Here is a 19055-nt window from a genome sequence, read left to right as displayed (position 1 = left end):
TTTTTTTCGAATACAATTTATAATAAAACTTGGATAGAACTACATTATTTAGGCTAAATTTTTTTATTTGGCTAAAAATAATAAAGTTTTAGTTAATCTTTTTTTGAATTTGATCTGAAAATAAAGATTTACTTGAAATAAATAGTCATGTGTATTTTTTATTACTTTTTAGATGCCTTGACTATTTATTTCAATTTACTATTTATAACATATACTCATGATAGTTATCTCATACTTTTTTATTATTATTTTTCTTTCTTGTAATCCTTTTGTCATATCAAGGATTTACGTTTATACTTACAATTATCAAATTTTCAGATGAATATAATAGGAATGAGGTAATTAGGCAATTTTACATAAATACTTTATTTAGAGGTCCATTATTTCTTGTCAGAATATGTCCATAGGGTTAAACAGAAATTTCAAAATAACTAAACCAATTAATTTGAAATTTCTAAGAAAACAAACCAAACTGAGATTATTTGGTTTGGTATTTCATAATCGAAAAATTGAACTGGAGTTTCATAATCCAATTCGAAGTTCCTGATGTCAGAAGAAACGAAAAGCCATGTATTTTTTTTTTAAATTCAAAAAAAGATTAACTAAAACTTTATTATTTTTAGCCAAATAAAAATACTTAGCCTAAATAATGTAGTTCTATCCAAGTTTTATTATAAATTGTATTTGAAAAAAATTATCCAAAAAAGTAATATACTTAAAAAGGTAAAAATATATTTTATTTTTTAAAAAAAATGTCACATATACAGAAAAATCCACGTGGCAGACGAGTGTACCCACACTCTTTGCCACATCAGCGTCCAGGGGGTAATGGCTCTCAAAAGGCCAAGTTGAGGGGGGTAATTATGACTACAAATAGTTTAAGACTGTAGCTAATAATCCGTGTCAAGATTAGGGGAGGGGAGTGTTAAGGTGTTTTGCCTTAAATTTATAATTATGCTTAGCTAGGAACCCATTGGGAAAATTAGTTGTTGGTCCGGTGGCAAATGGAGTAACTATTTAAAGCTACGTCACCGAATATATTGCAAGGGTTCGAATCCATTGTGGGCTTCTTATCTTCACTTGTGTTTTTTCCACAAAACAACACCGTAGTCCGTAGGCACTTTTTTTCTTTTCCTTCTGTTTTTGACCAGCCAACATTAAAAAACTTCTTACTTCTTCAAAGTATCATTTTCGCCCAAATATTTGGAACCCATAAAGTTTAAATCCAGTATCCGCCTCTGCTATTAGGTTCCTTTAAAATCCTGATATAGTAATCTAAAAATAAAGATAAATAAACTGTTACAACCGATTTAGCTCAAATAATTTTACACTGACAAGGTTTTTAACTTAGACCAAGTATTGCAAGAAGTAGATAGATGAGAAATGTGCTAGTGTGGATAATGTCTTTGACTAGATCCATGTCTGGTTAACTTACTGGTTATTGGTTGTATAATGTAATACTCCTAGTAGATATCACATTATATTACTGACCTATTCTGCCAACTGCATCTTAAAGTTGCCTACTTCGTTAAGATAAGATAAAATAATAGAATAGAAAATGGGTCTTCATACTTATTCTGACATCGATCCTTCTCTTTGTCATTCAATATCAGATCTAGGAAGGGTTGTGCACCGACTGGAGTTTTTGGTAAAAGAATGAAGAAAAAAAAAGAATTTCTAAATAGGTTAAAGGAATTTTTGCAGCGAAGGTGATGAACCCCTTCCGCCCCTAGTCAGGGGCGAATTTATAGCCTATTTTATGGGACAAGTGAACCCATGATCTTTTCGTCAAACTAGAAATTTTATGAACATATTTTCTAGAATAGATCTAATATTATCAACTGACATCAATGCTTCAAAGATGCTAAATTGTATACTTGGTTAAATGCGAGTTATTTATCCAGAGGATCATGGATCAATTCCCACGCAATACTTTCTTTTTTCTCCTCTTTAGTGGTGCACCCATGTTATAAAAATTCTAGATCCGCCTTTACCCCTAGCTTGGGATAGAGTTGTACTATTTTTGGGTAAATTTCACAAATGGTGATATAATTAAGATTTTTTTCTCCAAAGTTATATAGCTTTGTTTTCTCATATAAAAATCTTCAAATTTTCACTAACTCACCTAAATATCATAATGACCGAAAAAAATATTTTCTTATTTCATATTTTTCTATTATTTATTTTTAGTCTAGTAAATAATAATCCAATTAAAATAGAAGAAATATATATATATATATATATATATATATATATATACATATCTAGCGAATGCAATTAGTTTCGGTCGAGCGGTCATTTTTGTATTTATTTTTTTAAAATACGAATGACCCAACTCAATCCGACCCAACATCCATATACATATATCAGAATAATACTAAAAGTGAGTCCTTCCCCCGTAAAAAAACTTAGTTTGGAATGTACAAGATTCTGATAAAAAGAAAAGAAATAAGAGCACTTGAAACAAAAATGCTATAAATCCGAATGAAAATCTTGAAAAGAAAAAGAAAAATAGATGTATCGTGTTTTGAAGGATTCACTTTTAGCATTATTTTGATTTATATATATGGATATTAGGTCAGGTGGGTCACTCTTATTTTAATTGGATTATTATTTATTAGACAGAAAATAAAACACAAAAAACCGTGGAACAAGAAATAATATTGGAAAGTTGTATTTTTCGGTTACTATGATTTTTGTGTGAGTTAATAAAAGTGCTGGAACGTTGTATTTTTCGTTTACTATAATTTTTGTGTGAGTTAATAAAATTTTTATTATTTTTATGTGAGAAAACAAAGTTATATACTTTAATGAAAAAAAGTCATAATTATTTGACCATTTGTAAATTTTATCCTACTATTTTCACTTTATACCTTACAAAAATATGATGACTCTAAAAGTAGAAAATTTCACAGTTAGACAGAAATCAATTACTCATACACTTATGACCAAAAATTTTTTTACTCATACACTACTTCAAAGAAAATGCTTCATGATATAACATCATTTGATACATGTAATTCCATAAGAGAGATAAACTTGAATACCAATTACAGCAAACAAAATTATTAACCAACAAAACTTTTATTGGTAACAAAGAATAAAGAATTTCACACTCTCATATCCTAAAATCTTGAACTCTTGCACTCAGCTGAAAAACCTTGAGGAAACCTCTTAGAATCAGCACAATAATTATAAACCATGTGTCTGCTTTGCACCCATCTTAGTCTATTCCTTCCCTTTCCATCAAGTTCATGAGTTTGCCATGGCTTAGCATTGTTTGCTGAATTGCTGGATTTACATGACGAGGTACCGGATAACACTGCACAACCATCGATATTGATGTTTCTGTAGTAAGCAGTGAAAGGAGCAAGTGTCCAATCTGTTTTGACTCTGCCTCCTTGTGTTGCCCACTCATCTGCATTCCATAAGCTGCAGTATACTCTCATTGCTTGGCTCTTTGGGAATGGAATGCCTATGCTTTCATGGTTGTTGTATACTCTAATGGGGCTGTTGTCCACTAAAAACCTGATTATATCAAAGAATGCATAGGTAAGATAAAATGTAAAACTAACAGAAATACAAGAACTTAGATCTAAACTTATATACATTAACAGTGTAAGTTTTTCTTGTTACACTATCAGTGTAAAATTTAATATGTTATAGAAAGTCATAGAATATGCTTTATTTTTCAGGTAACTAGTTTGACTTATTATAGACATCTGTTAGATGACTTGATAGTGTAAAAAATTCTTTTACCCTTTCAGTGTTTAGAAGTTAAACTCCGGATATATAAGAATGATATATGTAAGGTGATTGTCTAACTTACACTATGCGGTGAGGGTTCCAGACAATGGTGTAAGTGTGAAATGCGGCAGTTGGGTCGAACCAAAGGTGGAATTGTTGTTCTTTGTTTCCTTTTCCTTGTGTATAAACATTGGTATGGACAGTGTAAGGCTGTCCAGAAACATTGCCCAAGAACTCAAAGTCAATCTCATCATGTCCTTCTCCTTGTGAAGATAACTGATGAAAAACAAAGAAAATAAAGAACAATCCATGAGCACATATATGGCGAAATAGAATTATAGGATACTAGTGTTCAATTTAAGCAGAGCAACTTACAAAGAAAGTGGTGACAGTGCCAGCGGAATTTCCAGGTACAAGCTTGAGTTGCATGTCAAATCTTCCAAATAAATATTCATTCTTGGACTGAAAACCAGAGCCTGATAATTTGTCAAGAGTGAGGGCAAGACCTCTGCCACCTTCTTGTATTTTGCCACGTCCTTCACCCCAAGTAATTACAGCATCTCTGTAGAAGTTACCAGCTGAGGCTGCTAATAATTGTATGCTCATTATTATGCAAAGCAGAAGCATTACTGATGAAAATTTAGAAGCCATTTTATGAACTGAAATATTGTTCAAGAGAAAAGGGAAGAGTGTGAGATGATGATATTGTGTTTTTTTAAAGGAGGCTATTTATAGGTGGAATTACGAAGCTGAAACATAGTAGGGAAGGATCTGTATTAATGAGAGGAATATGGGCAACTGGGGCAAAGGTCAGCTGGAATTCTTAGATTATTCACAATTATTGGGAAGCAGAATAATTATTTGCGTGTGGGGTTCTGTACTTTTGGATGAAAATAAGATCTAATTTCCATTACCACATCCGAACGTGTTTGTTCTGAAATTGCCATTAGGATACAGCTATTGTGAAACACAGAAAGGCATGTGAGTATGACTCTGTGAATTCCTTTGTTCTAGGACTTCTTTTTTTAACTTCTTAGATCTGATGGTTATCAAGAGTCCTTTTTTATTAAGATTAAGAAATAAATAAATGGGAAAAAATTAAAAAGGCAGTGTAAAATACATTCCGTGTTTACGCAGAGGGTAATGCCGCATCCTAAGGAATGTTATGTAGACAGTCTATCCTACTGCAAGTATTAATGGCTACTTTCACGACTCGAACTCGTGACCTATAAGTCACACGGAGACATGATTAAGATATACCCCCTCCGTCTCAAATTATCTATCATGTTTCTCTTTTACATGCCCTTCAAAAAATATTTATTAGGAGTTTTGGACTATTTTACCCTTATTATGTCTTAATATATAATCTCTATTCATTGAATACTTACTCTATTTATGTGCATATCCATCTTCATCAACAACTAATATTAAGGGTAAATGGAAAACAATAATTAATTTTGTTTTGAATTTCTAAAATGATAAATAATTTGAGACAACTATTTTTAGAAATCACGACAGATAATTGAAACGGAAAGAGTAGTTGAGTAATCATAATTGCGAAATTTAAAGAATTTTCGATAAAATAATTGGAAAGAAATGGACTTGAATAACTAATACTCCGTAGAACTTGCACAAATGGAGGTGAAATTTTCCCGACTGTCCCTTTTTGTATCAACAATTTACTTCTTTTTATTTCTTTTGCAACTAATGGATCTTTTAAGCTGCGGACTAAAGATCTTTTCTGAATGAACGAAAAATCTTATGAGGCAACAATAAATCACGGTCTAAAATTTTGTAAATTATTACAAATGTTAGATTATATTCTAATATATTGTGAGCCAACTGAAAATTATACGAGCAAAAGTAGGGCCAAATATAACCTATACGGAATGGGTAATTTCTCCCACAATTTTTCAAAATAGGGCAAAATTTAAACAGTGGCCTAAGACCAGGAAGAATAAATAAGCAAATGGATCGAAATGGTACCAGCCATACTTAATAATAGAAGGATTCGACAGAAATATGTAAAATTGTCCCTCCTAAAAAGATTACTCCAGAAGAAATGGGCAATAGTTAGGAGAGGTGCGCCAGTGGCGAGCAGAAGCAAGGTTATTAGATACCTCAGGAAAGCCCGGCCAGAACCACATGTGAAGTTTCCCTGCATGTGACTCGTCCGTGATAACTTCTTCAGATTTGTGTGAACTAGCGGACCGATCACTAAGTGAGGATGCGGCTTCAAAGCTTACCTTATTTAGAAAAGGAGAATGGACTTTTTTATAGATGTTGAGGTTGAGTAAGGGGGCGGAGAGCAAAGCGAGCCGCACTAGCCTACAAATGTTTTTTAGCAGCAAGCTACGGTCTAACGACCCCCTAACCTAGGTTGGGGCGAAAACTCCAAAATTCAAGACGTTGGTTAGGGTTCCAAACCTTTCTCTAATAAGGCAAGCTTTCAAGCCGCCACCCTTTAAAGGAGCGGGCGCAATGAACTGTAATTATGAAAAGATTGGAAGATCTGGCCAAAGAAGGTGATAGCCCAGTATATTTGTTCCCATGGTTCGATCCTTCCCAATAAAATGTGGTGTGTTCGAATTCTGATCACTTTTACGCGAAAAAGGGGGACAACCCTCTAAGCCTAAGTATTCCTCAATAACTGATAGCGTACAAGTACAGTGAGGAAAAGGTAAAAAGAACCCTTCTTAGCTATGGAAACAGCAACCGGTCTGTTGGAAGGTTCCCAACATGCTCAAGATCAAAAGCCATCCAGGGACTGGATGGCCGGAGGGAGCTTGCTTATAGAAAGAAGATAGGCCGGTAAAAAAAAGGTTCAACGAGCTCTCTACTCCTAGTCACTAAGAAGTGCTATTCTGTCCTTTGGGGGACTGGATTCCACCAAAAGGTTCTTTCTCTCACGTAATTTAGCCCGCCCTTTTCATTTCCATACAGGAGGAAATGGGATTCGAACCCATGATACAATCTTCTTGTATTTCGATTTAGCAAACAATTGCCTTAAGCCACTCAGCCATACCTCCAAATTTTTTATCATAATAGAATTGGATGTGCCGGATTTGGTTGCTTGCCCGAAGAAAGGGCTATCTGATCCGATCAACTACATAAGCCATAATGTGCTAGCGCGCGTACTCTTCCTCTAAGAGCGAGACTCTATCCAAATCTCCCCAGCATCAAAGCGAGACTCCATCCAAATTTGGCACTCCTTGGGAGAGGCATTATGTTCTATGAACACCCCACCAGTGAATGATTCACTTTCAAGTTCTTGCCTCCGACCGGGGAGAACACAGGGTCAAGCCAAGCCCTAACCCGCCTAAATGGAATTCATATCTCCTTCGTCTGGTCGAGAAGGGAGGAGAACTGGACTCTTCCTCTTCTATTACATTTATATGAATGTTATATATTTCAGGAGCTAGATTAGTTGGCAATGAACAAGTAAGAATTGCCTCAACCAAAATTGATGGAATTGGACCTAAGCCAGTGTAATAACTTCAATGGATAGAAAAATCTACCAAGACCTACTAAGAATACCATCTCCCAAGTAGTCTTTTTATTTTGCATATCTCGAGTTTAGAATTATCCTCACGATTTTCTCTTCGAGAATACTCGCCTCGTCGATATTTCCCCTCTTTCCTTTTATCTTGTACATTGAGATGTTTATACAAAGCATTCTTTTCTACTTATGTAGGCGACACAAGATACGATAGGAAGTTGAGTCTTAGCGCATCCGGGAGGCTAATAAATAGGAATGGACTCGGGGAATTCTAACTCTTAACTTGCTCCTGCGACTACCTTTTCATTTGGTAGGGCATGCTAATGAGATCTCATGAGAGTTTTGGATCAGTAAGCTCATAATCTAGAGTTCAATTAGCACCAACTTCAGGGGAGGGAATTCACCCCAAAACGGATTTTGTTCGCTCTGCTCCTCAGAATTCTCACCATTTTTTAGATTTATGGACCCAATTCAATTCAGTGGGATCCTTCATTCCTATTTTTTTCCACCAAGAACATTTTATAAAACTCTTTGACCCTTGAATTTGGAGTATCCTACTTTCATGCAATTCACAGGATTTAACAAGTAATCGATATTTCACGATCAAAGGTGTAATACTCTTTGTAGTAGCGATCCTTATATGGTATTAACAATCGAAATATGGTCAAAAGAAAAAATCACTACTCCCTTTGTTTCAATTTAGATGAGGTAGTTTGACTCGGTACGGAGTTTAAGAAAAAAAAAAGACTTTTGAAACTTGTGATCTTAAAAGCTTAAGGGGTAAAAGCTTTGTGAGGCCATGACATTTGTGTGGCTGTAAAAATTTCTCATTAAGGGTAAAAAAAATAAAATGAAGAGTTTAAAGTTGAATTATTTCCAAATTTTGAAATATGTCATTTATTTGGAACAGACTAAAATAGAAAGTACCTCTTCTAATTTGAAACAGAGGGAGTATTTTATAGGGCTTCTTCCTATACCTATGAATTCCATTGGACGCAGAAATGATACATTGGAAGAATCCATTGGATATTCCAATATCAATAGGTTGATTGTTTCGCTCTTGTATCTTCTAAAAGAAAAAAGATGTATTCCCAAGTTGCCTCACATCTCCTCTGAGGCCGATCACATCCACTTTTGGAGCCCTTATCCTTTGAGGCCGATCGCATCCACCCAAGACAGAAATAAGGCGATTATTACCTAATATAATAATGTGAATTATAATAATAATACCTCACAAACAAGGTAGATGAATTGCCAAGACTATCCCGACCTTACCCTTACACTCAGCTTAGAGCATTCAATCTCGTTTTCACCTCTCAGAATGACAGAAAACACTAGGGGAATTAACTCATGTGTCTAGAAAGAAAGGAAGGGAAATAGCCTTTTCATGACTAAAGGAAAGAGTAATAGTTATACACCTCTTACCACATTCACTACTTCCAAAGAAAGAACTCAAGGACTGGACTACGGAGGGACTTAGAAAAACCTACTAGCAACCTCTCTGCTTCCTATACTTAGAAAATGATCCCAATGAAGCCAATGGTGAGACAAAAGGAACCCCAGGATTGATTATTCCTTTAGGCCTATTCTCACTCCTTTTATGCTACTCGATCTTTCTTGACGAAGTCGATTCCTCCATTCACAGAATGCCCTTATCAATCAAACTTTCTCTCTTTTACTGGAACTACCATCTGCAACCCCATCTTCAGCAGCTGCTCAATCTTCGACAAAGGAATACTGAACTCTACCCATGTGAGGCCTCGTAGCCAGGGAAAACCATAGAATCGGAAAGTTATATTAGAACATCGGTGGAAAGGTCGAGAGGGCACCTAAAAATAGCTTTAGAAGCCAGATTAGGAAAGTGTTTCCCGAGTTCGAGCAAATGCAATGCGACATCCAGGCAAAAAATGGTTGGGGTCCGATCTGCACATACGTCACTAAAGAAGATAAGAATCCACATATATGGGGGAACACGTCAAAGGCCCATGTTATGGAAGTATTTTTTTTGGTAATTCAAATATTATTAATTTTCAAAGCAACAAATTACAATGTATAAGGCTAACTCAGCCTGTATGTGAATCACTGCTATATGCATCTCTTCTATACCCCCTGCCTTTTTGACCTATATTACATGATAGTACTACTACTTTCCTCCTCCTATATGAACTTGTATTGTAATACTTATTTGAGTTTACCAACAGCTCTAATGTTACAAATGTAGATAATTTCTCTAACAATGTTTTGTCTATCCCTATGAATCCTCTCAAAAACTCTATGATTTCTCTCCACCCATATGCTATACAATGTTTCAGCTAGTATCATTCTCAGCAGCTACCCTTCAGTTGATTTCTTCTTTGCTTTCTCCACAAACCAGCATATTAATTGACTCCATGTATTTGCTGGCACTTGTATTTGCATCCATTTGAATATGTCATTCCATATTTCCATGATGATAGTACAATTATAGATTAAATGGTGATGATTCTCTGGTTGACAATTACAGAATACACATGTAGTATCCACAGTCATGCTCCATTTACTCAGTCTGTCAGTAGTCAGCATCCTTTCCTGTATGATCAACCATATAGAGAATACAGCTTTGGGTATAGCTAAGTTTATGAGCATAATTGCTTTCCATTCCACCTTTTTAGTGTTCCCAGCTGCTGCAAATATATTTGCTTGATGACACTTCCTTTGTCTCCTTGCCTTTGTATCTGTGGATTTAGCCCTTTAATAATCAAAATCTTTTATACCATCTAGCTTGCTTGTTTAGCCCCTTTGATGTTCGATATAGGCTGCCCCTTTATATGGTACATATGCACCCATTTAATCCACAATCTGTCAGCTTTTGATGTTAAATCCCATTGCAATTTGAGAATGGCTGCTCTGTTCCATTGCTTAAGATTCAGAATATTTAATCCTCCTACACTCTTTGGTTTGCATACCTTCTCCCAAAATATCAAGGCTCGTTTGGTTATTACATTAGTCCCCAACCACATAAAGCTCCTACAATAAGCTTCAATAGTTTTAATCACCTTGGCTGGTATCAGAAACATTTGTGACCAATAAAACTGAATTCCAAACAACACAGCTCTTATAAGTTGAATTCTTCTAGCATATGGCAGTTTCCTTGCAGTCCATGATGATATTCTTGCTACTATTTTATCAATCAAAGGTTGCCATTGAGTCTCCTTCATCTTCCTAGTAGTTAATGGAACTCCCGGGGTATTTGAATGGTAATTCACCTCTTATGTATCCCAACTATTGAAGTATGGCTTCCTGCTCTGCATCAGTCACCCCACCAAAGTACACTGAACTCTTGTTTAGGTTAGTTTTAAGACCAGAAGTTGCAAAGAATTGATCAAAACACTACTTCATCATTACCGCAAATTATTTATCCTCCCTAGCAAATAATAACAGGTCATCTGCAAAGCTCAAATGAGTGAGGCCTAGCTTCTTGCATTTTGGATGAAAGTATAATTGCTTCTTGTTCTTCAACTCTGCCAGCATCCTACTTATATATTCCATAGCTAGAGCAAATAAGAAAGGCGACATTGGGTCACCCTGTCTGAGTCCTTTTGCAGCAAGAAAGGGCTCAACCAATTCACCATTAATCAAAATAGAATAGCTCACACTTTGGATACAAGCTGTTACCCATTGTGTGAACCTGTGAGGAAATCCTAAACCTTCCATGATTTGTAGCACATAACTCCATTCAACACTATCATATGCTTTTTGCAAGTCTACTTTAATCATGCATCTAGGAGATATATGCTTCCTTGAATAAGCTCTAATCAGTTTATGAGCAAATATAGTGTTATCTGCTCCTTTCTTTCCCGGTATAAAAACCAGCTTGAGCCTCATCAATTAAGAAACTCATAACTTTTTGTAGCCTTGGTGCTAAGAGTTTAGCAATGATCTTATCTAACACTGATCAACAAGATATAGGTTTATAGTCTTTGATAGTAGCAGGGTTAGGGACCTTGGATAATAAAGTAACAGTTGTACAGTTAATGATCCTGGGCATCCTACCTGTTTCAAAGAACTCCAGTACAACATCATAGACATCAACCTTCATTATCTACTATGCTTTTTTGAAAAATACTGCATTGTACCCATCAATACCAGGTGCTTTATCATTTCTAATAGCATGTAAGCAATCATCAATTTCCTGCCTAGTTATATCTTTGATCAATCCATAGTTTGCTGATGGTTCAGTTTAGGTCTCTTCTTCATTGTTTGCATATTAATAACAGGTAACTGATTAGCAGCAGTCCCTATAAGAGATTTATAAAACTCCACAATCTCCCTCTTAATACTCTTAAGCTCTGTTAGGGTTGCACCATTCAATGATGTTAAGGTTGTAATGTTTTTCCTTCATGCTCTTTCTTTCATCACTGCAAAGAAGTACTTGTTGTTTCCATCACCTATATTGATCCATTGGGCTCTTGATTTCTGTTGAAGTATCTTTTCTTCAATAAGTGACCATTTTCCTAACTGGTGTCTAGCTTCCTTCTCCATTATCCTTAGTTGGTCTGTGTATCCTTTCTTCATTTCTTGTTGGCATTCAATTATATCTCTTCTTCCTTGTTCAATTTTCATTGCTGAATCCCTAAAATTCTTGTTATTCAAATTCTTAAAGTCTATTTTCATAGCTTTCAATCTGTTCCAGATAGTTACTAGCTTGCAGTATTGCTGCTTCCCTTGCCATCCCTTAGTAACAATACTTTGATATGCCTCATGGTCAGCCCAAACATTCAAGAACCTAAAAGGTATTTTGATATTGTTATTTCTTTTTTGAAATCTCAATGATAGATGGGAATGATCTGATATAAATGGATCTCCAATTTCCACTGTTAGATGCCTAAACTTCATCATCCATTCACCATTCCCCAAAGCTCTATCGATTCTGCTAATTACTCTATCCACTCCTATTTGTCCATTTGTCCATGTGAAGTAATCTCCCCTCCAAGGAATTTCAATTATCATAGTATCTGAATAGAACTCTGTAACGTCTTGAATATCAGCCATTGTTACTTCATGCCTTGATAGTCTATCTTGAATAGATATGATTGCATTAAAATCCCCCCATATGAGCCATGGTTGATTCATAGATTTAGCCAACATCCTAATTTTTTTCCACATTCCCTTTCTCATTTCTACACTATTGTATCCATATACCACAGTCATAGCACAACAGACATTAGTGCTAGTAACATTATGTGACGACCCGGCTGGTTGTTTTAAGAATTTACGCCCCGATCCCCTATTAACTGTTTTCCCAAAGTTTATTTCTGCTAAATTGATTTGCCGGGATGTTCGATTTTGAGTTTCGGAGAGTTTTAGGACACTTAGTCCCTAAATGAGAGCTTAAGTGTTGGAGAATTGACCGTAGTCGAAACAGTGTGAAGACGGCCTCGGAATGAAAATCATATGGTTCCGTTAGTTCCATTGGGTGATTTCGGGCTTAGGGGCATGTTCAGATTGAGTTTTGGAGGTCTGTAGCAAATTTAGGCTTGAAATGCCGAACGGTCGAATTTTGAAGTTTCTGGTTCGATAGTGAGATTTTGATCCAAAGGTCGGAATGGAATTCCGGAAGTTGTAATAGCTCCGTAGTGTTGAATTTGACGTGTGTACAAAATTTCAGGTCATTCGGACGAGGTTTGATAAACTTTTTGATCGAAAGCGTATTTTTAGAGTTTTTGGAATTCTTAGGCTAGAATTCGATGAAAAATAGGTGTTTTGATGTTGTTTTGAGCATTCCGAAGGTTGGAACAAGTTTGAATGGATTTATGAAATATGTTGGTAGGTTTGGTTGAGGTCCCGGGGGCCTCAAGGTGATTTCGAATGGCTAACGGAAAGATTTTTGAAGTTTGAAGTTTTCAGCTGTTATCTATCATAACCACACCTGTGGTTTGGTCTCCGCAGGTGCGCCGCCGCAAAAGCGGCTCAGAGGTTGCAAAAGCAGAAATGAGGTAGGGTCCAGAAACGGCAGAAGCGGCATAAGGAACCGCATCTGCGTGACAGCAGATGCTGAATTTGAGGTCGCAGGTGCGAGATTGGGCGTTTAAGTGAAAACCGTAGAAGCGGTTCCCCAACCATAGAAACGGCATCGCAGATGCGATTATTTGACCGCAGATGCGGAAATAGCTAGGTAGATATATGAAAATTCGAGCGTTTAGTTTCAAAAGTTGGAAATTCAACTTGGAGTTTGGGAGAGGGCGATTTTGGGAGGAAATTGAAGAGGAGATCATTGGATAACAATCCTTTAACCCTTTCTAATTTTATTCCATCAAACTATAGTTAGTTTTATCATTTAATTTCGGTTTAGAGATGAAAATTGGGGAAAAATTGGAAGAAAGTTCGTAGACCTTAAATTCGATTTTTGATTGAGAATTTGACCTTGGATTTGGATAATCTTGGTATGCATGAACTTGTGAGAGCGTGAAGATTCTGAATATATAAATTTTACCTGATTCCGAGACGTGGGTCCGAGGGGTGTTTTGGTCATTTTACCTAATTTTGCGTATTAGCTTAGAATTTAATTGTAGAACCAGTTACTTGAAGTGTTATTTACATTATGAAATTGAATTGAATATATTTGGGCCATTTGAAGTCAAGTACTCGTGGTAAGAGCGTGGTTTTAGATTGATTTTTGAGTCGGGTCGAGGTAAGTGGCTTGCCTAACCTTGTAGAGGGGACCTTTCCCCTTAGGATTTGGTATATTTGGTAATTGAAATGCCTTGTACGTAAGGTGATGAGTGCGTACTTGTGCTAATTGTTGGAAATCCGGTTTTCATTAAGTAATTACTAGTATGTTTCCTTTCCTGTTTTTGTTACTCGCACTATCAAACATGTTGTAGCTTACGAAAGCATGTCTAAGTGATTTAATTGCTTTATTTGCTCAAACTGCCTTACTTGAATTCTGTGCAGCATGCTAGGCTAGAATCACTTGGTTGCCTTAATATGAAAATTGCCATTTCTGTATGTTTTCCTGTTATTGCTGTGTATTTATTTTGGGACTACGGATGTGGGATTCTGGTAGCTCCCCCTTGCCTGTTTATTTTGGGACTACGGATGTGGGATTCCAGTAGATCCCCCTGCACAGTTATATGGGACTACGAGAATGCACCAGGTAGATTCCCCCAGTACTGGGTATTTACATTTGGGACTACGGAATGGGATTCCGGTAGATCCCCGCGCACTGTGAGTTGGACTACGGGACGGGATCCCGGGAGATCCATTAGATATGTACATATGAGATTACAGGACGGTATCCTGAGAGATCCCCGGTTGTTATTTTGGTGCTAAGTCGCATTTCTTTCTGTGTTTTCCCTTGTCTCTATAATAGTTGTTGTTGCCCATTTTATATCTTGTGTTACTTTTACCGCTGTATTTATTTATATTGTTCTGTTCTACACTGTCAAACATTATATTTTATTTAACCTTAGAAGGGCCCTGACCTTCCTCGTCACTACCCGACCGAGGTTAGGCTTGGCACTTACTGAGTACCGCTGTGGTGTACTTATGCCCCTTCTGCGCATGTTTTTCATGTGCAGATCCAGGTACTGCAACTTAATCCTATCACCCTTGAGGTGAGGCGACTGCTCCAACGATTTCGAGGTATATCTGCCGCGTCCGTAGACCGAGGAGTCCCTTTCTATTGTAACTTCTAAACATTTGCCCTTCTGTATTTCTTTTCCTTTTTAGATATTTTGGAGTTAGAGTACTGTGTAGTGATCGTTAGCTTGTGATTCATGGGTTTCCAGGTCTTGGAGATATGTATTGGTTTCTGAGAGTTAAATATTGTGTATGCCGAGCTGCACTTTTAAACATTGTTTTATCACTCTTCATTCTGTTTTAATTTGTTTTTATTTCGCACGTTAGTTATCTTCCGCAATTTAGGCTTACCTGGTCGTAGAGGACTAGGTTCCATCACGATGGTTCATGGAGGGCGAACCGGGGTCGTGACAAGCCAGTTTATTAGAGTCTCACTGATCAGTATGGAGACGTCTGTACTTATCTACTAGAGGCTATGTAACTGTTAGGAAAATTCCACTTCATTTGAGTTCCTTGTCGTGCGATATTTTGACATCACAATTCTAAACTTCTGTCTTCTATTCTCTCACAGATGGTGAGGACACGTGCTACCCGAGATGATCAGGCACCCGCGCCCCCTACTGCAGCCGTCAGAGGCCGAGGCCGGGGTGGAGGCCGAGGACGCGTACGCAGTGCAGCCAGAGCACCTGCGCAAGCTGCCACAGAGGTACCACTAGCAGTTCCAGCCAGAGTCCTGACACCTAACACACCTACTGCTGATACTACTACTCCAGCTCTTCAGGAGACTCTGGCATAGTTCATGAGCATGTACACCACTCTGGCTCAGGCAGGGTTATTTCCCCTTGCTGCAGCTACATCTCAAGCTGGGGGAGGAGCATAGACTCCCGCCGCCCGCACTCCTAAACAACAAGTGCATGTTGAGTAGGTCCTTGAGATTATTCATGTACTGCCTACAGTGCCAGTTCAGCTCGAGGGCAGGGTAGCGGCTTCCGAGGAAGAGCAACTGAGGTTTGAGAGGTTCAGAGGTACAAGCCTCCTGTATTCAGTGGTCTAGCATCGGAGGATGCTCTGGGATTTCTATATGAGAGTTACCGCATTCTCCGTACCATGGGTATATCAGGATCGAGCAGGGTTTCCTTTACTACTTTCTAGCTTCGAGGAGCTGCCTATGAGTTAGACAGTCCGGATAAGGCTGCTTCACTAACTTGGACTCAGTTTTCAGATCTGTTCCTAAGAGAGTAGGTTCCTCAGAGCCTCAGGGACGCATGGCGCACAGAGTTTGAGCATTTGCGCCAGGGTGCTATGACTATCTCATAGTATGCTGTTTGTTGCACTAGTTTGGCTAGGCATGAACCAACCTTGGTTTCTACTTTTCGCGAGAGGGTTCGCCGGTTTATTGAAGGCCTTATTCCCAGAATCAGGTATAGCATGGCTCGTGAGTTGAGATGGATATTTCTTATCAGCAGGTGGTGAGCATTGCTAGGAGGATTGAGGGGATGCATGCTAGGGAGAGAGAGGAGAGGGAGGCTAAGAGGTCTCGAGAGTCAGGCCATTTCTCTAGTGCCCGTGCCCCAGCAACAGGTCGTCATGGTAGGGGTTATATGAGTCGCTCTGTTCATTCATCTCTGCCAGCAGCCAGTGGTATCCCAGCTCCTCCTAGGCCTTAGGAGCCTTATTATGCACCACCGGTATCTAGCACGTCTCCTGCGCGGGTGCTTTCAGAGGTCAGTCCAGCAGACCTGGCCTGAGCAGTCACAACCACCAGGTCCTCCTAGAGCTTGTTTCGAGTGTGGTGACACATGTCATATGGTGAGGGATTTCCCCAGACTTGGGAGGGGTGTACCTCCACAGATTTCTCAGCCACAGCGTGCCCCACAGAGTTCTCAGGCTATGGTTATAGCTCTAGTTGCTACCCAACCTGCTCAGCCAGCTAAAGGTGGAGGTCAGTGAGGTAGAGATCGCCCTAGAGGGGGAGGCCAGGCCAGATACTATGCCCTTCCTGCCCGTACCGAGGTTGTTGCCTCCGATTCTGTCATCATAGGTATTATACTGGTTTGTCACAGAGATGCATCGGTTCTATTCGATCCAATCTCCACTTATTCTTATGTGTCTTCTTATTTTGCTCCACATTTGGGTGTATATCGGGATTCTTTGAGTTCCCCTATTTATGTTTCTACTCCTGTGGGAGATTCTCTTTTTGTGGACCGCATCTATCAATTGCGTTTGGTTGCTCTTAGTGGTTTTGAGACTAGAGCCAATTTATTGTTACTCAGCATGGTAGATTTTGACATTATCTTGGGCATGGATTGGTTGTCGCCCCGTTATGCTATTCTTGATTGTCATGCCAGAACAATGACGCTGGCTGTGACAGATGTGCCGCGTGTTGAGTGGAGGGGTACTTTAGATCACACTCCCAGTAGAGTTATCTCTTTTCTTAAATCTCAACATATAGTTGAGAAGGGGCGTGACGCGTATTTAGCTTATGTGAGAGATATCAGTATTGATACCCCTTCAGTTGATTCAGTTCCAGTAGTACGGGATATTCCCGATGTGTTTCCAGTTGATCTTCCGGGCATGCCGCCTGATAGAGATATTGATTTTGGCATTGATCTGCTGCTAGGCACTCAGCCCATTTCTATTCCTCCGTATCGGATGGCTCCTCCTGAGTTGAAGGAATTGAAGGATCAGTTACAGGAATTGTTTGATAAGGGTTTTATTCGGCCTAGTGTATCACATTGGGGTGCTCCTATCTTGTTTGTGAAGAAAAAAGATGGTTCTATGCGTATGTGTATTGATTATCGCCAGTTGAACAAGGTTACAGTGAAGAACCGTTATCCTTTGCCTCGTATTGATGATCTGTTTGACTAGCTTCAGGGCGCACGAGTGTTTTCTAAGATTGATTTACGCTTAGGGTACCATCAGCTGAAGATTTGAAAGCCAGATATCCCGAAGACTGCTTTCAGGACTCGGTATTGTTATTACGAGTTCCTTGTTATGTCATTTGGTCTGACCAATGCCCCAGCAACCTTTATGCATTTGATGCACAGTGTGTTCCAGTCGTATCTTGACTCGTTCATCATTGTCTTTATTGATGATATTTTGGTGTATTCCTAGAGTCGGGAAGATCATGAGCAGCACCTGAGGACTGTGCTTCAGACTCTGAGAGAGAAGAAGCTATATGCTAAGTTCTCGAAATGTGAGTTTTGGTTGGATTCAGTGGCATTCCTAGGCCACATGGTATTGAGTGAGGGCATTCAGGTGGATTCGAAGAAAATAGAGGTCGTGCAGAGTTGGCCCAGACCATCCTCAGCTACGGAGATCTGCAGTTTCCTTGGCTTGGCGGGTCACTACGTTGTTTTGTGGAGGGATTTTCATCGATTGCAGCCCCTATGACCAGGTTGACCCAGAAAGGTGCTTCATTCCAGTAGATAGAGGAGTGTGAGGCGAGCTTTCAGAAGCTCAAGACAACTTTGACCACAACCCCAATTTTGATATTGCCTATAGGTTCGGGGTCTTATACGGTTTATTGTGATGCCTCGAAGATTGGCCTCGGAGCAGTGTTGATGCAGGACGGTAAGGTGATTGCCTACGCATCCAGGCAGTTGAAGGTACATGAGAAGAATTATCCAGTCCACGACCTTGAGTTAGCTACCATTGGTCATGCCCTGAAGAGCTGGTGTCATTATTTGTATGGTGTTCCTTGTGAGATTTATACTGACCATCAGAGATTGCAGCACTTGTTCAAGCAAAAGGATCTAAATTTGCGCTAGAGGAGGTGGTTAGAGTTGCTGAAGGATTATAATATCACTATTTTGTATCACCCTGGAAAGGCTAATGTGGTGGCTGATGCCTTGAGTCGTCGGGCAGAGAGTTTGGGGAGTTTGGCTTATTTACCTGCATTAGAGAGACCTATGACGATGGATGTCCAGACCCTAGCCAGCCAGTTTTTAAGATTGGATCTTTCGGAGCCCAGTCGGGTTCTAGCTTGCGTGGTTTCTCGGTCTTCCTTATTTGATCGTATCAGGGAGCGACAGTATGATGACCCTTATTTTCTTATCCTCAAGGACAAGGTTCAGCACGGTAATGCTAGAGATATGACTATTGGTGATGATGGGGCATTGAGGATGCATGGTCGGATTTGTGTACCCAATGTTGATGGGCTTCGGGAGTTGATTCTGGAGGAGGTCTATAGCTCGCGGTATTCCATTCATCTGGGTGCCACGAAGATGTATCAGGATTTGAGGCAGTA

The 19055-nt window shown here is 38.7% G+C and overlaps 4 protein-coding genes across 4 annotated transcripts; all 4 read right to left on the bottom strand.

Moving 5' to 3' along the window:
- Window positions 1-2942: 2942 nt before the first annotated feature.
- LOC104214840 (xyloglucan endotransglucosylase protein 1-like) lies at window positions 2943-4523 on the bottom strand. Its single transcript, XM_009764561.2, has 3 exons — window positions 4123-4523; window positions 3830-4023; window positions 2943-3528 (listed from the first exon to the last, which is right to left on the bottom strand). The coding sequence occupies exons 1-3, from the start codon at window positions 4396-4398 to the stop codon at window positions 3126-3128; spliced, it is 873 nt and encodes a 290-aa protein (XP_009762863.1). The 5' UTR covers window positions 4399-4523; the 3' UTR covers window positions 2943-3125.
- A 5054-nt stretch (window positions 4524-9577) lies between these two features.
- LOC138870438 (uncharacterized) lies at window positions 9578-10443 on the bottom strand. Its single transcript, XM_070148242.1, has 2 exons — window positions 10061-10443; window positions 9578-9974 (listed from the first exon to the last, which is right to left on the bottom strand). Exons 1-2 carry the CDS (start codon window positions 10441-10443, stop codon window positions 9578-9580), a joined length of 780 nt encoding a protein of 259 aa, XP_070004343.1.
- A 193-nt stretch (window positions 10444-10636) lies between these two features.
- On the bottom strand, window positions 10637-11110 carry LOC138870437 (secreted RxLR effector protein 78-like). The gene has a single exon (XM_070148241.1). It carries the CDS (start codon window positions 11108-11110, stop codon window positions 10637-10639), a length of 474 nt encoding a protein of 157 aa, XP_070004342.1.
- Window positions 11111-11623: 513 nt separating this feature from the next.
- LOC104214846 (uncharacterized) lies at window positions 11624-12277 on the bottom strand. Its single transcript, XM_009764570.1, has one exon. The coding sequence runs from the start codon at window positions 12275-12277 to the stop codon at window positions 11624-11626; it is 654 nt and encodes a 217-aa protein (XP_009762872.1).
- Window positions 12278-19055: the final 6778 nt, after the last annotated feature.

This window comes from Nicotiana sylvestris, chromosome 6, assembly GCF_000393655.2.
Source record: "Nicotiana sylvestris chromosome 6, ASM39365v2, whole genome shotgun sequence".
In the NCBI taxonomy this organism is placed as follows: domain Eukaryota; kingdom Viridiplantae; phylum Streptophyta; class Magnoliopsida; order Solanales; family Solanaceae; genus Nicotiana; species Nicotiana sylvestris.
Note: the sequence above shows the minus strand (reverse complement) of the source record. Positions and strands in the feature narration are given on the sequence as shown.

Bases quoted from the DNA above. Each gene is read 5' to 3' on its own strand.
- LOC104214846 (XM_009764570.1), bottom strand. From the start codon at position 12,277: ATGGCTGATATTCAAGACGTTACAGAGTTCTATTCAGATACTATGATA.
- LOC138870437 (XM_070148241.1), bottom strand. From the start codon at position 11,110: ATGAGGCTCAAGCTGGTTTTTATACCGGGAAAGAAAGGAGCAGATAAC.
- LOC138870438 (XM_070148242.1), bottom strand. From the start codon at position 10,443: ATGAAGGAGACTCAATGGCAACCTTTGATTGATAAAATAGTAGCAAGA. The intron at 9,975-10,060 runs GTACCATATAAA...TGATTATTAAAG, and splicing joins TGGATTAAATGGGTGCATAT to GGCTAAATCCACAGATACAA.
- LOC104214840 (XM_009764561.2), bottom strand. From the start codon at position 4,398: ATGGCTTCTAAATTTTCATCAGTAATGCTTCTGCTTTGCATAATAATG. The intron at 4,024-4,122 runs GTAAGTTGCTCT...GTTTTTCATCAG, and splicing joins GCACTGTCACCACTTTCTTT to TTATCTTCACAAGGAGAAGG. The intron at 3,529-3,829 runs GTAAGTTAGACA...TGATATAATCAG, and splicing joins TGGAACCCTCACCGCATAGT to GTTTTTAGTGGACAACAGCC.